The sequence below is a fragment of the Taudactylus pleione genome, unplaced genomic scaffold (genome assembly GCF_031769625.1).
Source record: "Taudactylus pleione unplaced genomic scaffold, aTauple2 ptg000345l, whole genome shotgun sequence".
Lineage (NCBI taxonomy): Eukaryota > Metazoa > Chordata > Amphibia > Anura > Myobatrachidae > Taudactylus > Taudactylus pleione.
In genome coordinates, this window is record NW_028284746.1 from 1,435,185 (window position 1) to 1,462,260 (window position 27,076).

At 47.1% G+C, this 27,076-nt stretch overlaps 2 protein-coding genes across 6 annotated transcripts in view; one reads left to right on the forward strand and one right to left on the reverse strand.

The window, feature by feature from the left end:
• Nucleotides 1-3,473, reverse strand: part of LOC148508776 (trafficking protein particle complex subunit 13) — a 31,168-nt gene extending 27,695 nt beyond the window's left edge. For 2 of the 4 annotated variants that reach the window (XM_088444053.1, XM_088444050.1), the window contains exon 1: nucleotides 3,150-3,472. In XM_088444053.1, the coding sequence (XP_088300179.1) occupies nucleotides 3,150-3,195 (46 nt within the window). In that variant the 5' untranslated portion in view covers nucleotides 3,196-3,472. Of the gene's footprint in view, nucleotides 1-3,149 lie in introns of all 4 variants that reach the window. The other 2 variants (XM_088444051.1, XM_088444052.1) reach the window with 2 other exon arrangements.
• A 129-nt stretch (nucleotides 3,474-3,602) lies between these two features.
• The window catches only part of TRIM23 (tripartite motif containing 23), a 65,971-nt gene continuing 42,497 nt past the window's right edge, over nucleotides 3,603-27,076 (forward strand). Inside the window, exons 1-7 of one of the 2 annotated variants that reach the window (XM_088444056.1) lie at nucleotides 3,603-3,700; nucleotides 3,802-3,955; nucleotides 10,506-10,668; nucleotides 19,971-20,092; nucleotides 21,296-21,574; nucleotides 24,441-24,623; nucleotides 26,582-26,797. In XM_088444056.1, the coding sequence (XP_088300182.1) occupies nucleotides 3,851-3,955; nucleotides 10,506-10,668; nucleotides 19,971-20,092; nucleotides 21,296-21,574; nucleotides 24,441-24,623; nucleotides 26,582-26,797 (1,068 nt within the window). In that variant the 5' untranslated portion in view covers nucleotides 3,603-3,700; nucleotides 3,802-3,850. The remainder of the gene's footprint in view (nucleotides 3,701-3,801; nucleotides 3,956-10,505; nucleotides 10,669-19,970; nucleotides 20,093-21,295; nucleotides 21,575-24,440; nucleotides 24,624-26,581; nucleotides 26,798-27,076) is intronic. The other variant, XM_088444057.1, reaches the window with a different exon arrangement.

The following is a 27,076-nucleotide window of genomic DNA, read 5'->3' on the forward strand; positions in this document are numbered from 1 at the left end:
CATACTCAGACAACATCACAAATACAAATATGCAATTTCATTTCCCAATGTAATGCACAGCAGCCATAGCGGCTAATGACAATTTGATGTGCAGACAACGCTTTAAATAGGAAATGTGCCTTGCTTATTAAGAAAACACCAGTGTAGTAACCAGACACTTCACATCACTAGGGTTGTTTTGTTGCTAAATTGACAATTTATTTATTACCAGTTATTTATATAGCGCACACATATTCCGCAGCGCTTTACAGAGAGTATTTGGCCATTCACATCAGTCCCTGCCCCAGTGGAGCTTACAATCTATGGGCCTGATTCAGAGCTGGACGCTCTGACCAGAGCGCTCGCTCTGAATCAGGGCCCTCCTACCTAAAATTGGAGCGGCCTCCTGGCCGCTTGCATAGCTGTGGGTGACCACCCACAGCTTATGCGAGCGGCCAAAAAGATGGTCGGATGGTCAAGACCATCGCGACCATCGGTAGGGTCTCGCTGCCGCAAGCCCAGGAGTGCTTTTGGTTCTATCAGAGCCAAAAGCACTCCCACTGACATCACTAGTGATGTCAGTGGGGCCGGCTCCAGACGGTAGGCGTTCCCATGGGAACGCCTCTGTCTGGGCAGCAACGCCCCCGGCACGCTCACCAAAGGGGGCGTGCTGTCACTCAACATCGACAGTACGTCCCCTTTGGTGCGAGACCCGGGTCTCGCGCATGTGCACGACGGAGCGCTCAGTGCTCGCGAGCGGGTCTGAATCAGGCCCTATGTTCCCTACCACATGCTCACATACTAGGGGTAATTTTGTTGGGACCCAATTAACCTACCAGTATATTTTTGGAGTGTGGGAGGAAACTGGAGAACCCGTAGGAAACCCATGCAAGCACAGGGAGAATATCATTTAGGGCCGTAGTGGGTATCGAACCCACGACCTCAGTGCTGTGAGGCAGTAATGCTAACCATTACACTGTCTGTGCTGCCAATCCTACAAAGAATATTTAACTTTACGCTGGAAGAAGCAGTTACCACGTAGAGCGCATGGTGTTGGATGGACTTGGTGTAATCGCTGACTGTCTAGAGCAGGGGTCTTCAACCCTGGCCCTCCAGCTGCTGTGGAACTACACATCCCAGCATGCACTGCCATAGTTTTAGCATGCGGTTATATCAAAAAAGTGGCAGTGCATGCTGGGATGTGTAGTTCCACAGCAGCTGAAGGGCCAAGGTTGAAGACCTCTGGTCTAGAGGAAATGCAGCGTTAGTGCTGTAACACATCACATGGGTGAGGACAGCTGCCATTAGTAGCTACTGGTACCTGGCAGCTGCGTTGTGAGCTGGGCATGAGCGAGGTCTCTCTATACAAAAGGGCCTATAGTCTGCCAGGATACAGCTGATCATGCGGCTATGTATATAGTATTGGGAATGTAAGTGGTACTACCTGAAGCCCCAGATCTATCCTTTTATTGCAGCACACTGATGCACTCTCCCATCTATGCCACCCGTCTGTCTGCCCCCAGGGAAAATGTTGACATTCATAAATGTCGACATGGTTAAAATGCTGACATGTTCATAATGTTGACACCAGAATGTCAACATACGTTTTATTGCTTATTTTAGCCAAATCCTAAAAACAACACTAAAATATATGAATAGTCAAAATTTTGGTGTCTACATATAAAACGTTGACATTAGTGCATGTCAACATTTTACATAACGTCAATGTCAGGTATTCTGAATGGAACCTCTCACAAGCAGGGAATTCCTCCCTCATGTGCTTTTCCTTCACTTACTTATACTAGCGTTCCCACTAGGCTGTTTCAGCGGGGCAGGGTGCCCTGCCAGACCTGAGGCCACCCACTGGTCATATGCTGTCCTGCTGCACCTTCCTTTGTCCTGCCGCCCTCCCCGGAAGGAGGGGAGGGGGGGGGAGTGGAGTTGTGGATGTACACTCACCGCCTGTTCGCAGTGTGGGGAGAGCTTGGGGGCAGACTAGAATGTCCATGAGTACTGGGCACACCCACTAGAGTGATGGAAAGGGGAGGGGGGGTGATGCCAGGAGGCTACAACCCCTCAGACCAGATCCCCTTTTCAGGCACTCTCTCAGGGTCAGTGCCCTGCCCTAATTTAAACATGGAGCGAACACTAATATACCATCATCTCCACCCCACTGCCAACAGCAACCACTAACCTTTGGGTTCAACCAGCACTGCTTTTGTGGGTATTCTGACTCCATGTGCAGCACTGGTTGTAGTGCTTGTATCCCATGTTCTACAATGTTATGTACTGTAAGGGTGGAATTGAATTAGCAATCGGCTTTACCACACGGCTTCAGTTCCCAGGTAAAGTGCCCAGGGCTATTCAATTAGCGGCCCACGGTCTGCCCACCACTAGCCCCAAGGCAGCACGTAATGCGGATTTCTCACAGCTAGTCGCAGGACGCTAACTGAATAGCCCCCAGGTCTCATAGAATTACCCCCTATAGGGGCCCATACACTAGCGGAGGATTGTCGCCTTCCTGCGATCCCGGGTTGCAGGATCGGTGAAATCCAACAAGTTAGCTTTCACGGATTTGCTGGTCATGATCAAAATATGATCGCGATTAGCAAATTTGTGAAATTTAACATGGAGAATTTCACCGATCCTCTGACGGATCGCAGAACATCAAAGGCCGCCGGTCAGCATTTCCAACCAGCGGATCAGCGTTTCCGATCGCAGAACTTGCCAGTGGGTGTATGGGGGCCTTAAAAGTCTCTTGCGTGGTTTTTTTTTGTTATATTTTCACAGTTTCCGCTCTTTGTAAGATGCTGCAGACCCCGCCTTGTGCAATATGCAGTGCCTGGATAATAATTTCAATGATATCTTTGCAGTGTTATGGGAGAATTAATAAATCCTATTTTCCATATCACATATCAAGCTTCAGTATCACACACCAATAATTTTCTTTCTTGCTTTAATATGCAGCACTAAACTTGACTTGTGGATCATTATTTGCAGAATAAGAGTACAGCACTAGGAAGACACAGGCAGCCCACCCATGTCCTATGGCTATGGGCTACCTGCCTCCCTCAGAGTCTACAAGCTTGACCTGGGCTGACAGAAATTGGAACTGGCGATACAAAGCAGGGGGAAGAAGCAATGAACCACCCTGCCCGTGTCCCCAGTACCTTTGAGGGCCAGTAGGTGCTCTTGTTTGGGCTGATTCACATCCATGGCGCCTGAAGTGCCCACACAGCCGCAATGCTCACAACAACCAGGATACAATCGCTACGGGTCGCCGATCTGGCCAAAAATATGCAGTCGCGCTTGTGCAAACTATGAACTTGTCAGTACCCTCACTCGTTCACTTCAGCTGTCAGGTCATGTGATCAGCCTCCCCGTCAGTGAGGGCGGTATGTAACAACAAGGCTCAGCCCTGGGAGGGGGGGGAATCACAGTCTGTACTTGTTCCCAAATTCCGCATTGTCTTCGGGCTGCGTGTGTTTCGGCACATAGATGACAGATAATAGTATGAATGCCACAGGGGAAGGGAACGCAGAATGCGAGCGTGACGTGGTTATTTTCCCATACTAAAGATGGCGACTGCTGCGCAGTGAGCGTGAGCGCCGCTCTATTGTGTTCTGCTACTACTGGCAGAGTTGGGGTTCGACGATTCGTCACACGGCGGGGGGATACTGGATTTAATTTATACTCTTATTTCCGAGGACATCGCCAGGAGGTAACATGTGACCTGATTCAAGTGGTTATATTATATATAGCTTACTCTTCAAGAACTCTTTCCTGGTTGATTTTAAACACTGGTTGTACTCCTCCTTCCAGCTGTGCGGGAACGCCCCTGCTCGGCGTTGGAAGAGGCCGAGCTGTCAATATGGCTGTCGCTGCAGCTGCTGCTGCAAATAGGCACGGCTCAGCGGGCAGGATGGAGGGCATCAGCAACAGGCAGAGCCGGACGGGTCCGGGAGGAGCTGTAAAGGTGAGTCTGGCACCCAGTGGGTGCGCTGAAGGGCAGAGGTGGCATCTGCTGCTCCTCACAGGGACTGGCTCACGTCCTTAGGAGTCTGTCCAGGGGGCCACCGTCTACACGTCAGCACATCAACTTTATGCTATAATAAATGCCACCAGCTACTCTGCCAGTCTCCGCATGCCACTGCTAAGAGAGGCTGGGAGGATGTGCTGGAGGCTGAGCCAGAGACACAAGGCTCGTCTGCCTTATACATATAGTATGGCATTCTCCAATATGAGGGGGTTTAAAGCACAACTGATATATCTATATGTATATAGAGAGATTCATTTATATATAACTATATAGAGAGGCTGGTATCTATCTATAGATCAGGGGTGTTCAACATGTGGCCCTCCAGCTGTTGTGGAACTACACATCCCAGCATACACTCACATTTTATTTCTACTGGCCTTAAAATCATCACCTGAACGCATTCTCATTCAGTGCAGATTGTATATGAAGTTAGTGGATTTATATTGAATAGTGTGAGAACACTGAGTGGTTGGTGTATCTCTTAGGGGTAGGAACCTCTTATTCAGGGTAGCGCCTTGTTGTCACCCTTTATGGCGGTGTCATTATTGATACCTGCACAAACTATTCTGGTTTAATGTGTGTCAGCTCTTTGTATATGGAATGCACTTGTTACATTATTTATTTTGCAATTACATACATGGTGGACTATTTTTAAAACTGCAACTATCTATTATCCGTGTGATGTAATTGCAGTTATGTCATATAGTATGTATATCACTTGCTGCTCAGTGATTTGAAGCTCAGAGGATTGTAGTAATATATATATGCACCGCCTCCATTTGTTGCTATTACTTGCCCACACTACAGGGATGACTATAATATGCTTACTATCATGATGGCTTCTCATATGAAGATGTCTGTTTTGCTGCTTCATTAAACAATACGCTTTTGGATATAAAACTAAACGGTGGTGTGCTGGTCTCCTCAGGTTTTACCTATGCTGCATAACTTGTGGTGCAGATAAAAAATAAATATATATATATATATATCCATCCATCCATCCATCCATCCATCCATCCATCCATCCAAGTCGGGCGGCACTCAAGGTAATAATGTCACAGGACACAGGCGTAGCCAACGTTTCAATGTTTATCCAAACATTTTCCTCAGGGCATGCCCTGAGGAAAATGTTTGGATAAACATTGAAACGTTGGCTACGCCTGTGTCCTGTGACATTATTACCATGAGTGCCGCCCGACTTGGATGTTGTGTATCGTGATCCACCTGTGTTGGCTTGCGTGAGGAAGGCACCTACTTTACCACTCATATTATCTGGAGAGGAGTGCTGCTGGAGTGAAGTGTGTGTGTGTGTGTGTGTGTGTGTGTGTATATATATATATATATATATATATTCTCTGCTCTTCCCTTTTTTTTTTTTATATAATCTCTCTGAATATGTTCAGAAAAGTACATAGTTGCACTTAAGAGCAGATTCAGGTATAAATATATACAGTCAGGTCCATAAATATTGGGACATTGACAGAATTTTCAGATTTTGGCCTCTATTCACCACCACAATGGCTTTGAAATGAAACAAACAAGATGTGCTTTAACTGCAGACTTTCAGATTTCATTTGAGGGTAATTACATCCAAATCAGGTGAACGGTGTATTAATCACAACAGTTTCTATATGTGCCTCCCACTTTTTAAGGGGCCAAAAGTAATGGGACAAACTAAACAATCCTAAATCTAACTTTCACTTTTTAATACTTTGTTGCAAATCCTTTGCAGGCAATTACAGCCTGAAGTCTGGAATGCACAGACATCACCAGACGCTGGGTTTCATCCCTGGTGATTCTCTGCCAGGCCTCTACTGCAAATGTCTTCAGTTCCTGCTTGTTCTTGGGGCATTTTCCCTTCAGTTTTGTCTTCATCAAGTCAAATGCATGCTCAATTGGATTCAGGTCAGGGGATTGACTTGGCCATTGCATAACATTCCACTTTTTAGCCTTAAAAAACTTTTGCAGTATGCTTCGGGTCATTGTCCATCTGCACTGTGAAGAGCTGTCCAATGAGTTCTGAAGCATTTGACTGAATATGAGCATATAATATTGCCCGAAACACTTCAGAATTCATTCTGCTGCTTTTGTCAGCAGTCACATCATCAATAAATACAAGGGAACCAGTTACATTGGCAGCCATACATGCCCACGCCATGACACCAGCACCACCATGCTTCACTGATGAGGTGGTATGTTTTGGATCATGAGCAGTTCCTTTCCTTCTCTTCTCTTCCCATCACTCTGGTACAAGTTGATCTTTGTCTCATCTGTCAATAGGATGTTGTTCCAGAACTGTAATGGCTTTTTTAGATGTTGTTTGGTAAACTCTAATCTGGTCTTCCTGTTTTTGTGGCTCACCAATGGTTTGCATCTTGTGGTGAACCCTCTATATTCACTCTTGTGAAGTCTTCTCTTGATTGTTGACTTTGACACATATACATCTACCTCCTGGAGAATGTTCTTGATTTGGCCAACTGTTGTGAAGGGGTTTTTCTTCACCAGGGAAATAATTCCTCTGTCATCCACCACAGTTGTTTTCCGTGGTCTTCCGGGTCTTTTGGTGTTGCTGAGCTCTCCAGTGCGTTCTTTCTTTTTAAGAATGTTTCAAACAGTTGATTTGGCCACACCTAATGTTTTTGCTATCTCTCTGATGGGTTTGTTTTGATTTTTCAGCCTAATGATGGCTTGCTTCACTGATAGTGACAGCTCTTTGGATCTCATATTGAGAGTCTACAGCAACTGATTCCAAATGCAAATGTCACACCTAGAATCAACTCCAGACCTTTTACCTGCTTAATTGATAATGAAATAATGAGGGAATAGCCCATACCTGTCCATGACATAGCTTTTGAGTTGATAGTCCCATTACTTTTGGCCCCTTAAAAAGTGGGAGGCACATATTGAAACTGTTGTAATTCCTACACCGTTCACCCAATTTGGATGTAATTACCCTCAAATTAAATCTGAAAGTCTGCAGTTAAAGCACATCTTGTTTGTTTCATTTCAAAACCATTGTGGTGGTGAATAGAGGCCAAAATCTGAAAATTTGGTCAATGTCCCAATATTTATGGACCTGACTGTATATGAATTGCCTATTAACTCTGGATGTGTCTATCTCTTATGGAGTGTTAAGCCCGGTTCACACTATACAATATTCTGGACAATTTATTGTTACGAGGGAAATCTTAACGATAAATCATTCACATCGTATAGTTTATACACCCTATATGCGTGCTCCTGCGGATCATCAACAACATCCCCTGTCGTCCATACATGCAGCTCAACCACACGACATTGGTCATGTGTTTTTTTTTTTTGTTAAGAAGTCTTATACAATATAATACATATCGTTGGTTGTTTTGTAAATTGCACTATATCGTTTGTCCGGGAGTTCAAAGGAAATCGTTGACGACATTACATCGTTTGCAAATCGCATATTGTGTACCATTAACAGTGGCTTCATGTTTGTGTGCGATCAGTGCCATGCTGATGAATGATCTGTGGAAATTGATGATGTGTAATCATTCAGTAATACAGAAGTTTACCAGTTACAAGGATCACTGTCTTTTTAAAACATTAAAAGACTCCACCTGAAATGTAAAAATTAGTATTTAAGTGCGTGTCATGAATTTACCATACACAAAAAAATATATATGGTTTATCTATTGGGTTTGTCACTTTGTGAATGGGAAATTTGCTGAGACGGGCCATTGGCACCCATTTGGCTTGTTTCAGAGAGCCATATCTATATGTACAAATCAGCATGGGACTATACAAGCTGCTGGCCAACCATATGGATCAGGTGAATAGTGCCTATTTTATTATGACCAGAACCGTATATGGCACTGGGAAGTAAGACCTACTTGAGTAGTATTCTCTTTTGCAAACTATTAACCTTATATGAGAAAGCGTCAGGGATGTGTCTGGCTGAGTCGCTTGTACTTTTGCCTGCTTTAAGCAAACTAAACTTTTTATTGTTTATGTTGTTAAATGCTGTAAGACCGGATACTAATTAGAGCCATGTACATCTATATAATATGAGGGAGGGAGCAGGAGTTGCTACAAAGTAACAAGTGTATATATACAATGACTGATACAGAAATGTCTTTGTCCATATACAGAGTAAAGAATCTATAATACCTTCACCTTTATTATGCTGTGCACGCAACAAATTAAACAAAATAAATCAAGTATTACCAACCTATGCACCAAGGGCTCCAAGTAACTATTATGACTAATAATAATAAATTAGATTCCCTTTTTGATATTGACATTTAAGTTGAAATTTGATCTATTTTTTTATCTATCTATTAACAAATTTAATGTCTTATTTTTAATATCAAACATCTGTGTGTACAACTCCTACACGCCCCAATGGGACGTTTTATCCATTAATGCACATTCAGTCATAACTGGGAAGCGACCGAGATGCATTTAACACTGAATTGCTCGTAAATGCTCTAAGTTGCGTTTGCAGAACCACGACGCATACACAGTTAGCGAAGTATCGCGAGATCCGTCCACATTCTGAATCGCATACAACTCTGCATCAGTCTTTGAGATATTTGGATCTACTTTAGTGTTCCCTCTAGCTTCGGCGGGAGGCAGGGCGCCGGAGCTAGAGAGGGCATGCCTGTGCGCGCAACCGAGAAGGGGGCGTGGTCATCGGAAAAGGGGCCGTGTCTATAAGACGCGTCCCCTCTTCGTCACTTTTGGGGGCGTGCCCGGCACTTACAGACACGCCGGGCAGCCCCCAAGCCCTGCAGACAGGGAGAATGGATGCCGGGCGCATGCGCCCGGCGTCTATTCTCCGGCGGTGACCGGGTCACCGCATGTTTCTCCACCCGCGGGACACTGCGTCCCGCGGGTGAGAACGGCTCCCGCAGGCTGTTAGGGCAGGGTGCTTTTTGCCCTCCTCCTGGAGGGCAGGGTGCTTTTTGCCCTCCAGAAGGAGGGCAGAGTGCCGCACCCCGCTAAAACAGCCTAGCGGGAACGCTATACTTAATACAGAGGTTCCCAAACGTGGTCCTCAAGGAACCTCAACAGTTCAGGTTTTAGAGATATCCTTGGTTGAGCACAGGTGGTTAAATCATATTGACTGAGGTACTAATTAAGTCACCTGTGGACAAGCATGGATATCCTTTAAACCAGGACTGTTAGGGCGCCTTGAGGTCCGAGTTCGGGAACCTCTGAGCTAAAGACAAATAGAGAACAATAGCAAGGTCAGACGTAAGAAAACAATAGAAAAGCAATCCATGCTTCATAGAGCTATTGAAAGTCTTTGACTTTTAATATGTCAAGCACAATCAAGTAATGTTTTTTAATAAATCAATGCTTCCTGGTGTACATGGCACCTGTGATGTGCTGTAGAAAAAGTTTACTTTTTATCTTAAACAAACTCTAATGGTGGCCATACACGGCACGATATATATGTGCCGATCCGACGGATCAGCACGATATAGGTGCTATATCGTGTCATGTATGGGCACAATATCGTGCTGCGCACTCCCGCGGGATTGTATATCACATCCCCAGATCTTCCCGCATGTTCATCTGATCTGGGATGCGATGTATGATCCATTCAGATGCTGGAGGGGGGAGCCGGCATATAGTGTGGTCAGTGGGGACAGCACGATCCATCTGCCGACGTATCGGCAGTCACCCTACACGGTGCATCGCACCATGTATGGCCACCTTTAATTGACATATTTCCCTGGAGAAGCAGACTGCATATTAGTAATGCATTAAAGAACAATGTGGACCAAACCTTATTAGCTATCTTCTGCAGTAAATAGCTGATAACCGAGAACAGTAGTTAGACATTTCATTTGGTATATAGCTGAATGCTAGGTGTAGGCAGTTTTGCATGTCTTTTGTTTGTCTCCTATTATTAGCTCTTATGTAAAGGCAGCGTGTATGTGTTGTATTCATTTTAGCAGACTTTCAAAAGAAGATTACCTCAAATGTTGTCAGTGTATGTGTTCTAGTTGGACATTCTATGAAATCACAGCAGCTGTTGGGAGATTCTGTAGTAGTAAATTTCTTTTTGGAAATATGAGCCAGATAATTTAATGTCTGAACTTTAAAAGAGACAGCATTTTGCCCGCTCAGGACAATTGAGTTACGGCTTTTAAGCCTCTTTTGTTTTCTGTTTAGTGTTCATTCTAGCACTCTGTACCTGTCACAACCCGTGCAGTTCCTCTATCCTACATGGGTGGCGCTCTTTGCTCTAGTGCTTCTAGGACACTCAGCTGATGTAACAAACTGCTGATATAGAGACCAGAGGGTGCCAGAAGCACTAGATCAAAGATCGACACCTCTGGCAGGAAAGAGGAACTGCATGGGTTGTGGCTTGTGCATGGTGCTAGAATGAACGCTACTGCATGTGACATCTAGGTAGCCAGACCATTGTGACTCTTGGCTCTTCTCTTGGGATGTGCATGCATCAGTCAGTAATAACGCTCTGTCTTCTGAAATGCTTTAGGTACTGGAGTGCGGTGTTTGTGAAGATGTCTTTACACTGCAAGGGGACAAGGTTCCAAGGTTACTGTTGTGCGGACATACTGTCTGTCATGACTGCCTGACACGCCTTCCCCTGCATGGCCGAGCAATACGCTGTCCATTCGACAGGCAGGTTACCGAACTTGGTAAGGATTTTTCATTTAATTGTCTAATAGAATTGCTCATTTTTATTTATATATCACCAATATTTCATGTAGTGTTATAGATCAAAGGGATCATGATACAATTGAATAACGTACAGTGATGTGAAATAGAAGGTAAAAGGTGATCCTGACACCATGAGCTTACAATCTAAGGTGATTGAGGAATACTCTGTACAAAGGGTTGTAGAATAACAGCTGTAGTTGCTGGTGATGGGATCGTGTGTGGCTGTTGCCCAGCAGAAGCATTATCAGCCACCAGTATTGAAGCAGCCATTGGTGACTGGGAGTTCTGTACAGCTACTGGTGACTGGGAGTTCTGTACAGCTACTGGTGACTGGGAGTTCTGTACAGCTACTGGTGATGTGTTGCGGTTGGAATGAGAAGATGCAACTGAAGACTTGAGAGATGAACCTGTCACTATAAAAAGTAAATAATTATAGGAATTGGAATGATTTACCGCCGGACCCATGCCTGGCGGTTGGAAATCCGACAGCGGCATCCCGGCAGAGGAGGAAATTCTGATCGTCAAAGGTAAGTATATACTAACCTATTTCTACCCCCAACCCTCCCTTAGGGGTGCCTAACCCTAATCCCCCCCCCCTTCCCCGCCGCCTAAACCTAAGTCCCCCGGGGGGTGCATAACGCCAACCCCCCCTTCCCCCTAGCCTAAACCTAACCTCCTGGGGGGTGCCTAATCCTAAGTCCCCCCTGGGAACCCTAAACCTAACCCTCCTCCCATGTAACCACCTCCCCCGCAGCTATCCGCTCCCGGCGTTTCTTCGATCGGGATGTCGGGCTCCTGGCGTATGTCTAATGACAGGCCTCGGCATATCAACGACTGTCTTTAGACCCTTGCTGGGATATGGCACTCGGGAAGCCAGCTGACGGGATTGGGTCCGCCGGCTTCCTGACTTCCCCTAAGACAGCTGCTGGCAACCATCACAGTCCTTCATCTCCTATAGTAACTGATCCTCCTTGAGGTTCTGGAGTAGGCTTTCCATCTTGCTCTGCATGGACATGTGGTTATCCGGAGTATGTGATTATGCAGAGCTGGTAGTAAAGTTGGAGTAAATAACTCAAAAGACAAGTATATGAAAAATAGTGTATTTTCGCACATACACAGAGCTGTACGCATCTCCATATGCCCCCATCTCTGCATTGCCAGTATATATGTCTACAAGTCATCCTAGGCAGATGGAAAAGATAGGCCTCCCAGCAGGTGTAGGTGGTGGTGGAGGGGTAGTTCCCCACATAAGAATTTGTGGTCCTGTGGGGAGGGGTGGATTAAACATTTATTTATATTGACACATGGTGGTGGTATTGGGGGTGCCTCTGTGGGGTCTATGGACACTGGCGGCAGGGGGGTAATGCCACTAGGGATCTATTAAAACTAGGTGGGTGGTTGCGTAATGCCAGTGGGGACATAGTGCTGCTGGGGGTTCTATTGCCACTGAGTGGGAGGCACTATTACACTGGGGGGGTTGTGAGATATCCACTAGGCGTTTTATTTCAATAACCTTTTAAATCCATCAAAAAAAAAAAAAATCTATTCTAAGGTTTGTGAAATGGAATAAGATAACATACAATTTCTGAGTGGTTTTTGGGGAAATAATAGAGCGCCAATAATTTAGCCTGCTGGTTCTTTCTTTGAAATTATTGCCGCTTTAAATCTACAGGCTAAATCGCCTGCAACTTGCCGGCAATTACATACACCCCTATATGTCTATAGATTGTAAGCTTGCAAGCAGGGCCCTCTTACCTCTATGTCTGTCTGTTATTACCCAGTTTTGTTCTATCAATGTTTCCAATTGTAAAGCGCAACAGAATATGCTGCGCTATATAAGAAACTGTTAATAAATAAATAAATGTCTATCAATTTTCTGTATACACTGTCCATTAGACAGTGTGTAGTAGTTATCAATCCTGCAGCTCCTGTATACCTTTGGGGGCAGACCAGAGGTCACTGTGTGCTGCTGGCCCTCTGATGTATATCTCACACACCCCTGTGGTTTCAATAGGCTTTAGCTTTACTTTTAAAAACCAAAGGCATAGTGGAGGGGTCCAACCATAGACAAAATACATGCTATGGACTAATTTAGGACAGGGAAGGACTATCTATATGCATTATTCTAGATATACTGTAGGATTGGAGTTTATCACCCTCCTTCCCCTACTGACAAAACACAAATGGAGCTATTGTTTTAATAATATGAGATATGGTAAGAACTTACCCTTGTTATCTCTATTTCTACGAAGTCCATAGGGTTCCACAGGATACCTTGGGGTATAGGTGTGACGTCAGTCGCTGGGCACCATAGAGTTAAGCTTTTCAGCCTCCCAGGATGCACTAGGGTCCCCCTCCTATACCCCGCCCCCGAGCCAAGGCACCTCAGTTAGTTATCAAGCCATAGGCCGGAGGAGGAGAAGGAAGAGAGAGAAAAAAGATCTGGACACATACAAGAATCACATTCTCACCAGAGGGAGACGGAAAACCGGTGACCAGAGCAAAGCCCATCTGCAGCACAGGTGCGACAGGGCGGGAGTCCTGTGGAACCCTATGGACTTCGTAGAAATAGAGATAACAAGGGTAAGTTCTTACCATATCTCATATTTTCTACTTCAGGGTCCATAGGGTATCCACAGGATACCTTGGGGATGTCCCAAAGCAGTATCCTTTAAGGGTGGGGACGCTCCTGTGCAGAAAGGAGAATCCACCGCCCGAAGGAAGCATCCTGAGAGGCGAAGGTGTCAAACCTGTAATACCTCACGAAGGTATGGACAGAGGACCACGTAGCAGCCTTGCAGATCTGAACTGCCGAGGCACCACGTCGAGCTGCCCACGAAGGACCCACAGACCTAGTGGAATGAGCCTTCAGAGAAGGAGGGACCGGGTAGGCCTTCATGAAGATAAGCTTCAGAAATAGCCATACGGATCCAGGCTGCCAAAGTTTGCTTCGAAGCAGGCCAACCCTTTTTACGGAAGCCATAGAGGACAAACAAAGCGTCCGACTTCCTAAACGAAGAAGTGCGGTCAACATAAGTCCTTAAGGCCCGCACAACATCCAAAGAGGCCTCACCCACGGAAAGACCCGGTGAGTTAAAGGCCGGAACAACTATTTCCTCGTTAACATGAAACTGGGAAAGAACTTTGGGAAGAAACTCGGGCCGAGTGCGGAGCACTGCCCTGTTCCCATGAAAAACCAAGAAAGGGGGTCTACAAGAAAGAGCCCCTAACTCAGAAACACGTCTGGCCGAAGCAATGGCCAGAAGGAAAACAGTCTTAGCTGTTAGCCATTTAAGATCCACTGAGCCCAGTGGTTCAAACGGCGGTCCTTGGAGAGCCCTCAGGACCACAGCTAAATCCCAAGGCGCCACAGGTGGAACAAAGGGCGGCTGAATGCGGAAAACACCCTGCATAAAGGTGCGCACATCCGGGATTGTAGCAATCCTACGGTGAAACCAGACAGATAGGGCCGAAACCTGTACCTTCAAAGAAGCAAGGCGAAGCCCATGATCTAGTCCCGCTTGCAGGAAGGCGAGAATCCGAGACAGACGAAACTCCCGCGGTGCATAACCTCTCGGTCGACACCACTGGAAGAACGTATGCCACACGCGATGGTATATCCTCGCGGAAGACGGTTTCCGAGCTCGTAACATGGTACGCACCACAGAGCTGGAAAACCCCCGGGACCTCAGCATGGCCGTCTCAACAGCCACGCCGTCAAAGACAGCCAAGTCAGGTCCGGGTGAAGGCAAGGACCCTGAGACAGAAGGTCCGGTCGTAGCGGCAACCGCAGAGGACTGTCCACGGACAGACCCTGAAGGTCTGAGAACCAGTGCCGTCTGGGCCACGCGGGAGCTATCAACAGGAGCGTCCCTCCTTCCTGTTTGAATTTCCGGATTACCCGTGGAAGAAGGGAGACCGGAGGGAACAGGTATGCGAACCGGAACGTCCACCGGACGGACAGAGCATCCACCAGAGACGCCCCTTCGTCTCTTGTGCGAGACCCGTACACCGGCAACTTGTTGTTGTGCCGGGACGCCATGAGGTCGATTTCTGGAAGACCCCACCTGTCCACCAGTAGTTGAAAAACGTCCGGGTGCAGGGACCATTCCCCCGGATGAACGTCCTGGCGACTTAGAAAGTCCGCCTCCCAATTTAGCACTCCCGGGATGAAGACCGCTGATATGGCCGGAAGATTGCGCTCCGCCCAAACCAGGATCCGAGAGACCTCTACGAGAGCCGCCCGACTGCGAGTTCCTCCTTGCCTGTTTATGTAGGCCACGGTGGTAGCGTTGTCCGACTGGACCTGCACCGGGCGACCCTGGAGAAACCGCTGTGCCTGCTGGAGAGCATTGAAGACCGCACGGAGTTCCAAGATATTTATTGGAAGCTCCGCTTCTGTCGGCGTCCACCTGCCCTGGAACAAGTGTGGACCCGAAACTGCTCCCCAGCCCCGAAGACTGGCGTCCGTTGTCAACAGGACCCAATTTGGAACCCAGAACGGACGTCCCTTGTTGAGGTGGGTCGTCTGTAACCACCACGCAAGGGACAGGCGAACCTCCGGGGTGAGCACAATCGTCTGGGACTTCAGAGACTGAGGCAGCCCGTTCCACTTGGACAGGATCAGGTGCTGCAGAGGTCTGGAGTGAAACTGGGCGTATTCCACCATGTCGAACACCGACACCATGGAGCCCAGTAACCTCATCGCCGAGTGTAAGGACACCCGGCGGCTGTGCAGGCAACTGCGCACCCTTGACTGTAAAGCAGAGATCTTGTCCTCCATCACGAAGATCCTTTGCTGTCCCGAGTCCAATAAGGCTCCAAGATGCAGAATCCTCCGAGACGGGATTAGAGTGGACTTCTGCCAGTTGATTAGCCAGCCGTGCCGTTGCAGCAGTGCAATGGTCAGGTCCAAGTGGCGTAACAGGAGCTCTGGAGATCCTGCCACCAATAACAGGTCGTCCAAATAGCATAGTGTGCAATACCTTCCGCAGCTCCGTAGCCTTGTTCCGGTCTGATGGTAGACCCGTGGTGAAGAAGCGAGCCGGGGGTCTGTGCCGGAAGGAGAGGGTGTATCCGTGGGAAACCACCTCCAGAACCCAAGTGTCTGTCGTAGTGGTCGACCAACACTGGGCGAACTGTAGCAGGCGGCCTCCCACCCTGGGATCCCCCAAAGGGAGGCCCGGACCGTCAGGCCGCAGGCTTGTCATCTGGCTTAGGGGCCGGACGTCTGGTACTCCATGCCTGCTTCCGGGGCTTGACCGATTTCTTAGGGCCAGCCTGTCGAGGAAACGACTGTGGTTTGGGCCTGCCCTGGGCCCTAGATGACCGAAAGGACGATGGTCCAGAACCAGAAGGAGCAGCGGCCGACGGGAGACAAGCAGATTTGGCTGCCGCCAGCGTGGCCACAATCTTATCCAGATCCGGACCGAAGAGAACTTCTCCGGTAAACGGCAACGCTTCCAGACCTTTCTTGGAATCTGCGTCCGCCTTCCAGGATCGCAGCCACAAGGTGCGACGAGCAGCTACCGCTGCTGAAGAAATTCTAGACACCAGAGTACTAATGTCTAGAGCCGCCTCGTTGATGTAGGTGGCCGAATCACGGAGATTGCCAATCAACTCCGCCTGTTCGGCCGGACAGTCGGATTCAAAAGAAGCCTCTAATGAATCCGCCCAGCGCTCCATCGCTCTGGCAACCCAGCAAATGGCCATAGCCGGCCGTGCTGCCCCCCCTGCAAGGGAATAAGCGGACTTCAGGCAGATTTCTACCTTGCGGTCCGTAGCATCCTTAAGGGAGGACATGGATGGCATCGGCAATGTGGCACTACGGACAAGACGGGTCACGTGAGAATCCACCTGTGGAGGGGATTCCCACTTAGCAAAATAATTATCCGCGAACGGATAAGCCACCGCCAGGCGTCTCTGCGGCTGGTATCTTTTGCCAGGCTGTTTCCACGCCTCCTCTAAATGGTCCACCAACTGACCCGAAAGAGGAAAGACTGTGGCGTCGCCCTTCCTTCACATCTTTGAAAAAGGCATACTTAGATTTAGCCGCTGGGGGAACTTCGTCCTCAATCACCAAGGCTGTGCGGACCGCCCGAATAAGTCCAGGAATATATACTTTGGACTTAGCATCAGCGTCCTTAGTATGGAGAGGTTCCTGATCGTAAGGATCCAGAATCTCCCCATCATCAGACGTCCCTTCGTCATCCTCATAAGGAGCGGACAGAGACGCCACCGGCCTTTTATGAGGCCGCATCACAGACTCCCCTTGCAACACATCCGACAAGTGCTGTACAGAACTCGTCAGGGAGTTAACCCACGCTGGCTCCTGAGAACCCTGGAGCGGGGAAATAGGGAGACTGTGGGGTACCACCAATTGTCGTGGGAACCCCTGCATGGGTGACGACACCACAGACTGCTGGGACAAACCCATCGGAGTAAACGCGGGCTGCGGAGCTAACTGGCCCACTAAAGCTGTTAACGCCTGAGCGAAACAAGCCCAGGGCGGCTCCTGTACCGGTGTTGTAACCGTAATAGGCCGCGCCATGGACAAACACTGCCGGCAAAGGCCCTCCGCGCTACCCTCCCCCTCCGCTAACGGTACTTTGCACGTGGTACACTGTAGCCGGAGGGGAAAATCACTTTCAGACATGATGGCACCACGTATGTGACCTCTCTCACCAATTATATATTAAATAGGCGAGAGACCACCCTGCAGCACCGCACCGCAAGGGCTTTAGCGGAAAGAACAGGGACAGTAATAAAGCTGACAGTTTAGAGAAGAAAAGTTACAGGCAGCAGCGCTAGCACAGTCACATACAATGCAAAGAAAATCAATTCCTGCACTAACAGCGCTGATCACTCAACTACGCAGACACAGGGCCTGGTAGGACACAGCGCTGCATACACAGACCTGAGCCACAGCGGAGGAGAGGTATGCGGGGGGACCCAGACCACGATGCTTCCGTCCAGCGCTTCCAGCAGCGTTCACCATGCGTTCTGGAGAAGATGGCCGCCGAGGAGCAGAGAGGAGGCTGGCCTGGGGGAGGAGCGCTGCCACAGGACCAGTCGGCAGCATGCAGAGAGGGCTGTGTGCAGCGGGGGAGGCGCCGGCTGTGAGACAGGGAAGGCGCGCTCCCCTGGCATGCATTTAACCCCTGGGACGCCGCAGCGCTACCGCTCTGCTGCGGTCCGCTGTCCCAGGGGGTAGTGGAAAGCGCAGGTTGGTCGCCTGGCTCCACGCTGCAGCCAGTCCCCAGGGAGCCCCCTGCCTGGGGACTTAGGACCATGTGACCAGCGGGGACCCACCGCGGGACCCCGCTGCTTACCTTTGTCCCCCTTGGATCCGGCCATGGTCCGGAACATCTGGGGTCACCGCTAGCTGTGACCCCAGATGCTCACCAGCATCCCCGGATCGGTACCGGCGTTCTGGTACCGGCGGGGGTGTAGGGAAGACAGCATGGACGTCAGGACTGACTGTCCATGCTGTACATCCAGATGTGCAGCCACAGCTGCACTGAAGAAAGCTTCAGGGGCTCTTCTAGCCCCCACTCCGACAGGTGCACCCGACGCCGGCCGGGCACCAAACTAAACTGAGGTGCCTTGGCTCGGGGGCGGGGTATAGGAGGGGGACCCTAGTGCATCCTGGGAGGCTGAAAAGCTTAACTCTATGGTGCCCAGCGACTGACGTCACACCTATACCCCAAGGTATCCTGTGGATACCCTATGGACCCTGAAGTAGAAATTTTTTTTTTCACACCCCAAGTCAATGAAATAAATGATTGTTATACTTGAACCTGTTTTGCAGCCGATTCAATTGCACACAAGTTTCTGATGGAACCTAGAGTAATCTGTAGCTGCGCTGATTTCAGCCATTACAGTACGGAAAGCTGACTTGTGTCAGTTTCCACCACTACAGAGTGCGAGCTGATAACAGCCTTATTCCTTGACCGGAAATCCCATGATGCATTAGTGCGCTAAGGCCCTCATTCAGAGCCACTCGCTATTTGCGGTCGTTCGTTCTAAAACTAGGGGTGGCTATTCAAATGAACCGTTCGCTGTTTGCGGTCTGTTCACGCCTCTATGTCTGAACGAGCGAACAAAACTTGCGTTCGTTTTTTGGAAAAATACGCCCCTTGGCCGCTCGCATCCTACGTCATGTCCGCTATTTATTAGATTAATCGAGTACATCGACAAGGGTATGAACTGCTCGCTATTCTTGGGGTTGGTGTTTGCTACCACAATTTTGCGAGCAGTTCTGACTATAAAATAACCCAGTGACGTGGTCCATGACGCTGCTGTTTTAAATATGCTCACCCATAAAACGCCCGTTTTGACCTTTAAGCACGCCTGCGTTCTGATTTCCACTCCCCATTTTCAAGCACCTTCCCCTGTTACCACCCACATACGCCTCTTTCTGTCACTCAAAATAGCAGGCATTCGCTATTTTGCGAGCACATGAATTTCGGCCGCACTGACTGGTTAGCGCATGCGTAGAACGATCCGTACGCATGCGCAGTTGGGCTAACATCGCTCGGAACGAACGAGCGGCCGCTTACGAGCGGCTCTGAATCAGGCCCTAAGTTCCGACAGAACCTCCCAGTTAATTGTACTGGCTCCTTTGTCTCATAACAATTTTGCAGGCTGAATACAATGTTACATGAAGTGCGTATAGTAATCATGAACTGTTTGTTACTGATTTTAATTAGGGATGTGCAGGCTCTGATAGGTTCGAGTTTGCACGTGGAGTTCGGATTTTTCCCTCCAAAAAAACGGAACTCAGAAAGAGGCAAAACGTCATCTTACATGGACGAACATCATCATTCCTGGACAAGATGTTTAATATAACTGGTTTATTTTAAAAAAACTCTAACAGTTTCTTTGTTTAAATTCTAACAGGTCAATTGAGAACAATTGTGCAAAGCTTTTAAGAATGAGAAATCTTTGTTGCAGACCATGTTTCTGTTGGAAAGAGCCCATTTTATTTCATGTTCCCACGGAACTAATACATTTACAAGCCTGATGAGAGCAACTGTTAAGCAATATTGATGCTCACTGCAAACTTAATTGTTGATTTATGGCTTTTCTCTAATAAGTACTTAGAGGTTGTACGTTCACACGAGAGGACCTCATGCCAGACCAATTATATACATATTAAAAATGAGTCCTTTTCTCATGTGATGTATGTGAGTTATAGTAAAAGGTGCCCTGTAAACCTCTTATGTGGACTTGAAATCTGTGTTTAATAATCGTAGACACTTTTGTGCTTTACAAACAGGAGACTCCGGTGTTTGGGGTTTAAAGAAAAACTTTGCTCTACTGGAACTTCTCGAACGACTGCAAAATGGCGCAAGTGGTCAGTGTGGTTCTTCGGAAGAGTGCATAGGAGGATGTGGAGAGGTATACACGGGCCACTGAGCCAATGCTTTTCATAGGCCTTTAGGGCAAGACTACTACATTTTTCTCTTCTCTTTACAAGTTGCACAACATAAGATATAGGGCCACCTCTACAGTTCTAAGCATATCTGATATATGACACAATGCAAGGGGTGAGTGCAATTTTTATTTTGCCTACTGGGAAAACACTGCCTGTGTTTGCATGTGGAACACAAATACAGGGCAGCATTGTTTTCACATGACTAAATGGAGTAGAGATGGGATGCACTGTCCTCCCAACTCTAAATTTTTCCATACATTTAAATATGTGCCTCCACCGAGGGTCCAACATGGTTTTCCTGCGGTGTAAAATTGCGCCATCTAGTTGGTGCTCTTTCTTACTTAAAATGATGCCCATTATGAGACTGGGTTACGTATTTATTCTAGATTTTCCACAAAACAGATAAAGGCAAACATGATGGTTTGATGGGCGGTGCCGTCGTCCAGGGAATTTGGCCCAGGGGGCGCCACTGTTGCTGCATCTGACTAGCAAGGTATGGCACCCTGCAGCCAGTAGTGCTGCTCAGAGCATCCAAATGACGCTCCTGGCATGAACCCTATATCCAGGCAGCTCTCCACACTTCTCCTGCTGGCGCCTCCTCCCATGATGTCATGGAGTTGGCACAGGGTGGCGGCGAGGAGTGCAACGGCTCTGAAGGTAAAAAGGTTCACTAGTAGGCTTGCACCATCCTAGTGGGGATGTAGTAAGGGCCCCAACGGTGACCATCCCGACGGTGAGTATTAGGGTTAGGTTTGGGCTGAGGGAGGGGACGAGTAGGGATCCTAACATGCATTGGGGTTTTGCTGCCGGTATTGTGACCTTTTGGATGGCCGCTGCTGGGATATCGTGCCCAACCCTTCTAGTGATGTGTACCTCTTTTCCCAGACTCCATGCCTGTAGAATTTTGCGTCAGGTGTAAAGTGAGTATGGGCTCTCTTGCTCATATAATAGGGGTATGTGAATTAGGCCACATGACCATTAGGGTAAAGTCCTCTTCTATCTAGATGGCTTTGATCTGGCTCAGAGTTCCCCAGACACAGGAGTATGGATGGGTAGGTTTGGAGATCTTTCCACTGAAATGACAATGAGGGGTGCCACATGTTGGTTTGATGACTCCGCATTTCTGTCACATTGTTGCTCACCCTCATTTTTATTGTTATTTGTAGAGTATCGTCCGCTGCGATGAAGATGAAGCCCACGTGGCTTCTGTATACTGCACGGTATGTGCAACCCACCTGTGTGCAGACTGCGCCCTGCACACACACTCCACAAAGACACTAGCCAAACACAGACGTGTACCTCTAGCTGACAAACCTTATGAGAAAACCCTGTGCTCCCAACACCAAGTCCATGCCATTGAGTTTGTGTGCTTGGAAGACGGCTGCCAGCCCAGCTCCCTGATGTGCTGCGTCTGCAAGGAGTACGGAAAGCACCAGGGTCACAAGGTAATAGTCAGTTTAGGGAATGCCATGCTTATTTCATTACCAAGACTGCATGAATAGAACTTAATGTTGAATGTAATGTGTTTATGATCATATCGCCACAGCACAGATGTAAACAGCTGAGTGTATATTTTTTTGTTACCTTTTTCTTTTTAACCTAGTCATTCGCCATATAATCCACCAGCTCACCTTGTCTATAAGCAGCTGGATCTCTGTCAGATGTAATTATGTCCATACATATCAGTACATGCTAATACAGACAAGCACGTAACCTTACAAATATATATAACGACAGTGCCCAGATTACATAAAACATACAAAGGGGAGATCTTACATCCTGATGGGAATATGGGCAGGCATACACACACATGCGTGGCGTGATCTGACTGTTTGTGCTGTCAGATTGTCGCAGCGTACCTGGTCAGATGCAGTCATAGGGGCTTATTCTGAGCAGGCAAAGGGGAGCAGCGGATCCCTGGTTTACTATCTTGTACCAATGACAGAATCCATAGGGCAATGCAGGGGTTGGTGCCGAAACCTTTGCTGACCATTTATTTTACACTGGTCGGCGCAACCGTTGGCATTAAATTCTGCACTTTGCACCATACCCATGCTAGATGCAGGAGATCCGTGAGTGAAGGCTTCTCTTCTCCATACACCCGATCACTCTCCCACAAGTCACGGTGGTTCCGTGCGCTTGCATTGGTTGCTGCCTTGATACGCGCAATTTCACGTAAAGACAGATCTGGCCAAGTTCCGTCCGAATTCGAATAGGACGGACATGCGCAAAAATTCACATCTGTGTCTGTGCTGTATGCTATAACTCGCAATTTGGTCCGTGCGCAGAAATCTGTCAGACTCAGGCACATATTCAATTAGAGGCGAAAAGTTTTCGCCGATGCACGGTTTTCGTCTGTTTCCGAAGTGTCGCCCTGTTCAATTCCAGGACATTTTCGCCCAGGCGCAAGCTCCATAGACAAAAACAGGCGAAAAAGTTTCTCCACCAAAAGGCAGGAGAAAAGAAGTGCAAAATCCAATCCATATTTTTGAGTAAAAGAAGTGGGGACTTGGGGCCTGATTCAGACCTGCTCGCAAGCGGGTCCATGGTGACCCAGTGCGCACGCACGGCGTGCGCGAGCCCCGTAGCGAGTGAGACCTTCAAACGGGGCGACTGTCGATTGTTGATCGACAGCTCGCCCCGTTTTGTAGGCGGGTGGGGATGTGGCTGCACAAAGGGAGGCGTTCCCGAAGGAACGCCTTCCGTTTGTGGGCGTCCCTACTGACCTCACTCGTGATGTCAGTTGTGGACTTCCGGCTCTATTAGAGCAGGAAGTCCACTCGGCATTGCTAGTGCTGAGACCTTACCTTAGGGTCTCCTCGCAATGCTGATGGTCTCCTGCCCACTCGCACTAGCTGTGGCAAAAAAAAACAAAAAAACTCCCAGCCCTGATTCAGTGTGTGCGCTCGCAAATAGCGAGCGGCTCTGAATCAGGCCCTTGGTTCAGAACCCTTTGGGCACTCCCCTAATGACTAATTAGGCCAAAAAATTTTTTTTATTTTATAAATACCCCATAAAAAAGTCATAATTTTTGGGATGAAAATGCAAAAAGTGTTTGAACATTGGGCTAAAGTACTGGGATAGGTATTTTGGGGGGCTGTATGGATGGGACAGGTGTTTTTAGGATGGCAGGAGGCTGTAGCAGGTGTATTTTTGGGAAAAAAAATTATTCTGCACTTTACAAACCCCAAAATATATTAGTACACATTTACATGTGCCCCCAGTTTAACCACCACAATTATTTTTCATATAAGGCAATGCATAATATTTTTCCGCACTTATGCAAATATGCATATAACAGCCCTTTGACTCAAAATAAGATCCCTAATTCCTTTTATTATGGCTAATAATACACTTCTATATTGCTCCCTGGGTGAGTTAGGCTTTATTGGGGGTACAGACTGATTTTCCCCCCAAAAAAACTGACCTTTTCGCCAGTTCCGCTATTCGCTTCATTACACGTTTTTGCCTGATTTTCAATTGAATAGAGCGAAAAGCGGCTGCGCGCATTGAGTAACCAGGAGAAAACTTTGCCTCATAACACGTGAATGAGGCGAAAACATCGCACTTTTCGCGGCTAATTGAATTCGGCCCTAAGTCTGACTGCATTTACGGTCTGTCCACACTGACATCAGATAAATCCAGATCAGATGTTGGTTTGAACACGTTCATACGGATTTGTCTCATTGCACCCCGGAGTCTGAGCCTTTCTGGCCACTGTCAGGGGTATTGGTTAGTGACAGTCCCTTTCTTTTTAGTCTTTAACCACTTGACAAGCTGAGCTTTTATTCTATACCTTAAGGACTTTACCTAATGTAATGTTTCGGAGATATGCCAGTTTTCCAGTATTTCTATAGTCTATCGTGTAAAACTGATGTCTCCTAAACATGAAAGTCAGTCTGTATGTTATTTAACATTTGCAATGGTCATAGAAGCCATGCTCTTTCTAAATAATAATTATTCTGACTATTGTGCAGGGAATACAGCCAGACTGCGTCTGGACTACATTGTGGTGTTTATGTAACCTAGTTTATGCAAGTTTTCCTTGTTGTTTCTTTAAAGAAACCATTTTTTTATTGTAACCGGTTACTAACCTGTTATATAATGCCATTCAGACAGAAACATGTTGAATTAAAATTGTGCATTAACATATTTAAATATATTACATTCTAGTTCCTTTATAAAATCTGCATACTTAGTATTAAATGCTGTTTAGCAATAGCTGGAACAGTAGTTTGCATTAGTGCCATGCAGGGTCACAGAAATCCACCACTGTATTATCTGACGGATGTATTTCTTGGTTCTCTAAAGCATGTTGTTCTGGAGTCTGAAGCAAGCCAGATCCGTGCCTCCATTTTGGACATGGCACATTGTATACGGAGCTTCACAGAAGAGATCTCGGAGTATTCCAGGAAGCTCACTGGCATCGTCCAGCAGATCGAAGGCGGAGAGCAAATTGTGGAAGACGGGATCGGAATGGCGCACACTGAGCACGTATGATAAATGCATTCTTGCTGTAATGTTCCTTTTCCATCTAAAGTTGCTGTGCCTCTTTGTAGTGATCATAATGGTGCTGGATCTTTGCTGATTAGATGAATAATTCAAATTGTATTAATACCTCCGTAAAATGTTCTATTTCAGTTTGGTTTATTAGGGGGTATATTTACTGAAGTGCAGGTTTTTAGAAGTGGAGATGTTGTCCATAGCAACCAATCAGATTTTAGCTATTATCTTCTAGAAGTTGCTAGATCAATAAGTAGAATCTGGTTGATATGAGCAACATCTCCACTTGTAAAAAAAACGTACTTTAGTGTCTTGTAGCCTATAGAATGATGCTGCTGTCTCTATAAGAAATAGATTAATACATGTTTCCTTACCAGTGATGGCAACCTATAGAATTACAACAAAAGACCTTAATTTATACTGTTTAATCCTATATACTGATTTGAATTAAAATGAGTATTACTAGTATTGTAAACTTTGATTTAGTAAAAAAAATGTAATGTAAAACTTTGAGGCGATGGTTGAGGGCAGTGTAAATATTGAGGGAAGATGTGCACTATATTCTGTACCACACTGTTTATCACGCCATAGACCTGTGTGCGCTGAGAGTGCCACCCTTTATGCCGAGTTTGGTATATTATGTCGATGTTGACCGTGTGAACATTCATAATGTCGACACTGATGAAATGTTGACATGGTCAGAGGTAAGCCTAATGGTGCGTGCACACGGTCAGATGAACGATTTCTGACTGCATTAAAATGAATGGAATTGTCCAAGTCTGACTGCAAACACATCAGATGTCAGATATCTTTATCTGACCATCGGGAACGCTCATCGTTCAGACATGTCAGATTTTCCTGCAGATATGAACGATATTTTAAATAGTTATCGTTCAGATCTGAAGAAAAATCTGGCCGTGTGTATGCTCCATACCACGATGGTCAACATTTTCACGGCGTCAACATTGTGACTGTCCACTATATGACTGTATACCTGTACGCTCGGGTCTTCTTCTTTCTCAGGCAACCTCTTTCATTTTGGCTCCTTGATGAAATCTTTATGGTCTTTGTAGCTCACTATCTGTATTTAGTCCACACACTTCAATTATTTGTCTAAATGTATTACCCTTCACCCCCTTTTAAATAATCTTTATCCAATTTCACCGGTTTCCCCGTCTTTCTCTGGTCTCTGAGCTCATTTCCTCCTCTCCTCCACCTAGTACAATAATGTGTATATGTAATAGCCTGTGTGTGGAAGGTAGATATACGGTCTATTTAAAGTAGGGGTGAGCGGGTTCGGTTTTACTCGGATCTTTTTATTGGCTATCGCCGAACACGTGTTTTGGATAGCGAATAAAATCGAGCCGAATTTGCGGTAAAGTGGCGATAAGAACCGAGTAAAACCGAACCCGCTCACCCCTAATTTAAAGGGAAAAAAATATTTACCAGTCAAAACCCAACTTAAATGGCTGAAATCTCATTGCTGCCTGCCACTCACAGGCCGTCTATCCCTGCCACTCACAGGCCGTCTATCCCTGCCACTCACAGGCCGTCTATCCCTGCCACTCACAGGCCGTCTATCCCTGCCACTCACAGGCCGTCTATCCCTGCCACTCGCACACTATAACATACCCCCGAAGTCTCTTCCCACTTCCGGATTGTGTTATCTTGGCCGCATCCGTGGCAAACGTGCCCGCGAATCGTGGCATGCGAATTTCTGAGCTCCCACGCGGCACAGGGGACACAAGTGTGGTGCATAATAAAACCTACTCAGTGGGTTTTCCTTCATGACCTCATTGCTTCTCTTTATTTAGTGCTTGAAAATGTCATTTTGTATATTCTCACCCTTGAAGCTGTGATAAGAACTTGGGCCTCGCTGCATTACACATGGCCGCGTATTATTTCAGAGAATAGACCAATTGCTTTGCTTCTACTTCCCTGTCACACAGGTCCCGGGTACAGCAGAGAACGCCCGCTCCTGTGTCCGAGCATATTTTTCAGATCTCCATGAGACGCTCTGCCGCCAGGAAGAAATGGCGCTCAGTGTGGTCGATGCGCATGTGAGGGAGCAGCTCATCTGGCTGCGGCAGCAACAAGAGAATATGACCATCCTGCTATCTGAGGTGTCCACCGCTTGTCTCCATTGTGAGAAGGCGCTGCAGCAGGTACAGCGGGCAGGCGTGTGCGTGTCAGATTAGCCACATGTGGCATAGAGATCAGTGTTCATTGTACATGTCTGATTACCATCAATATTAGGTATTGTACATGTCTGATTACCATCAATATTAGGTATTGTACATGTCTGATTACCATCAATATTGGGTATTGTACATGTCTGATTACCATCAATATTAGGTATTGTACATGTCTGATTACCATCAATATTGGGTATTGTACATGTCTGATTACCATCAATATTGGGTATTGTACATGTCTGATTACCA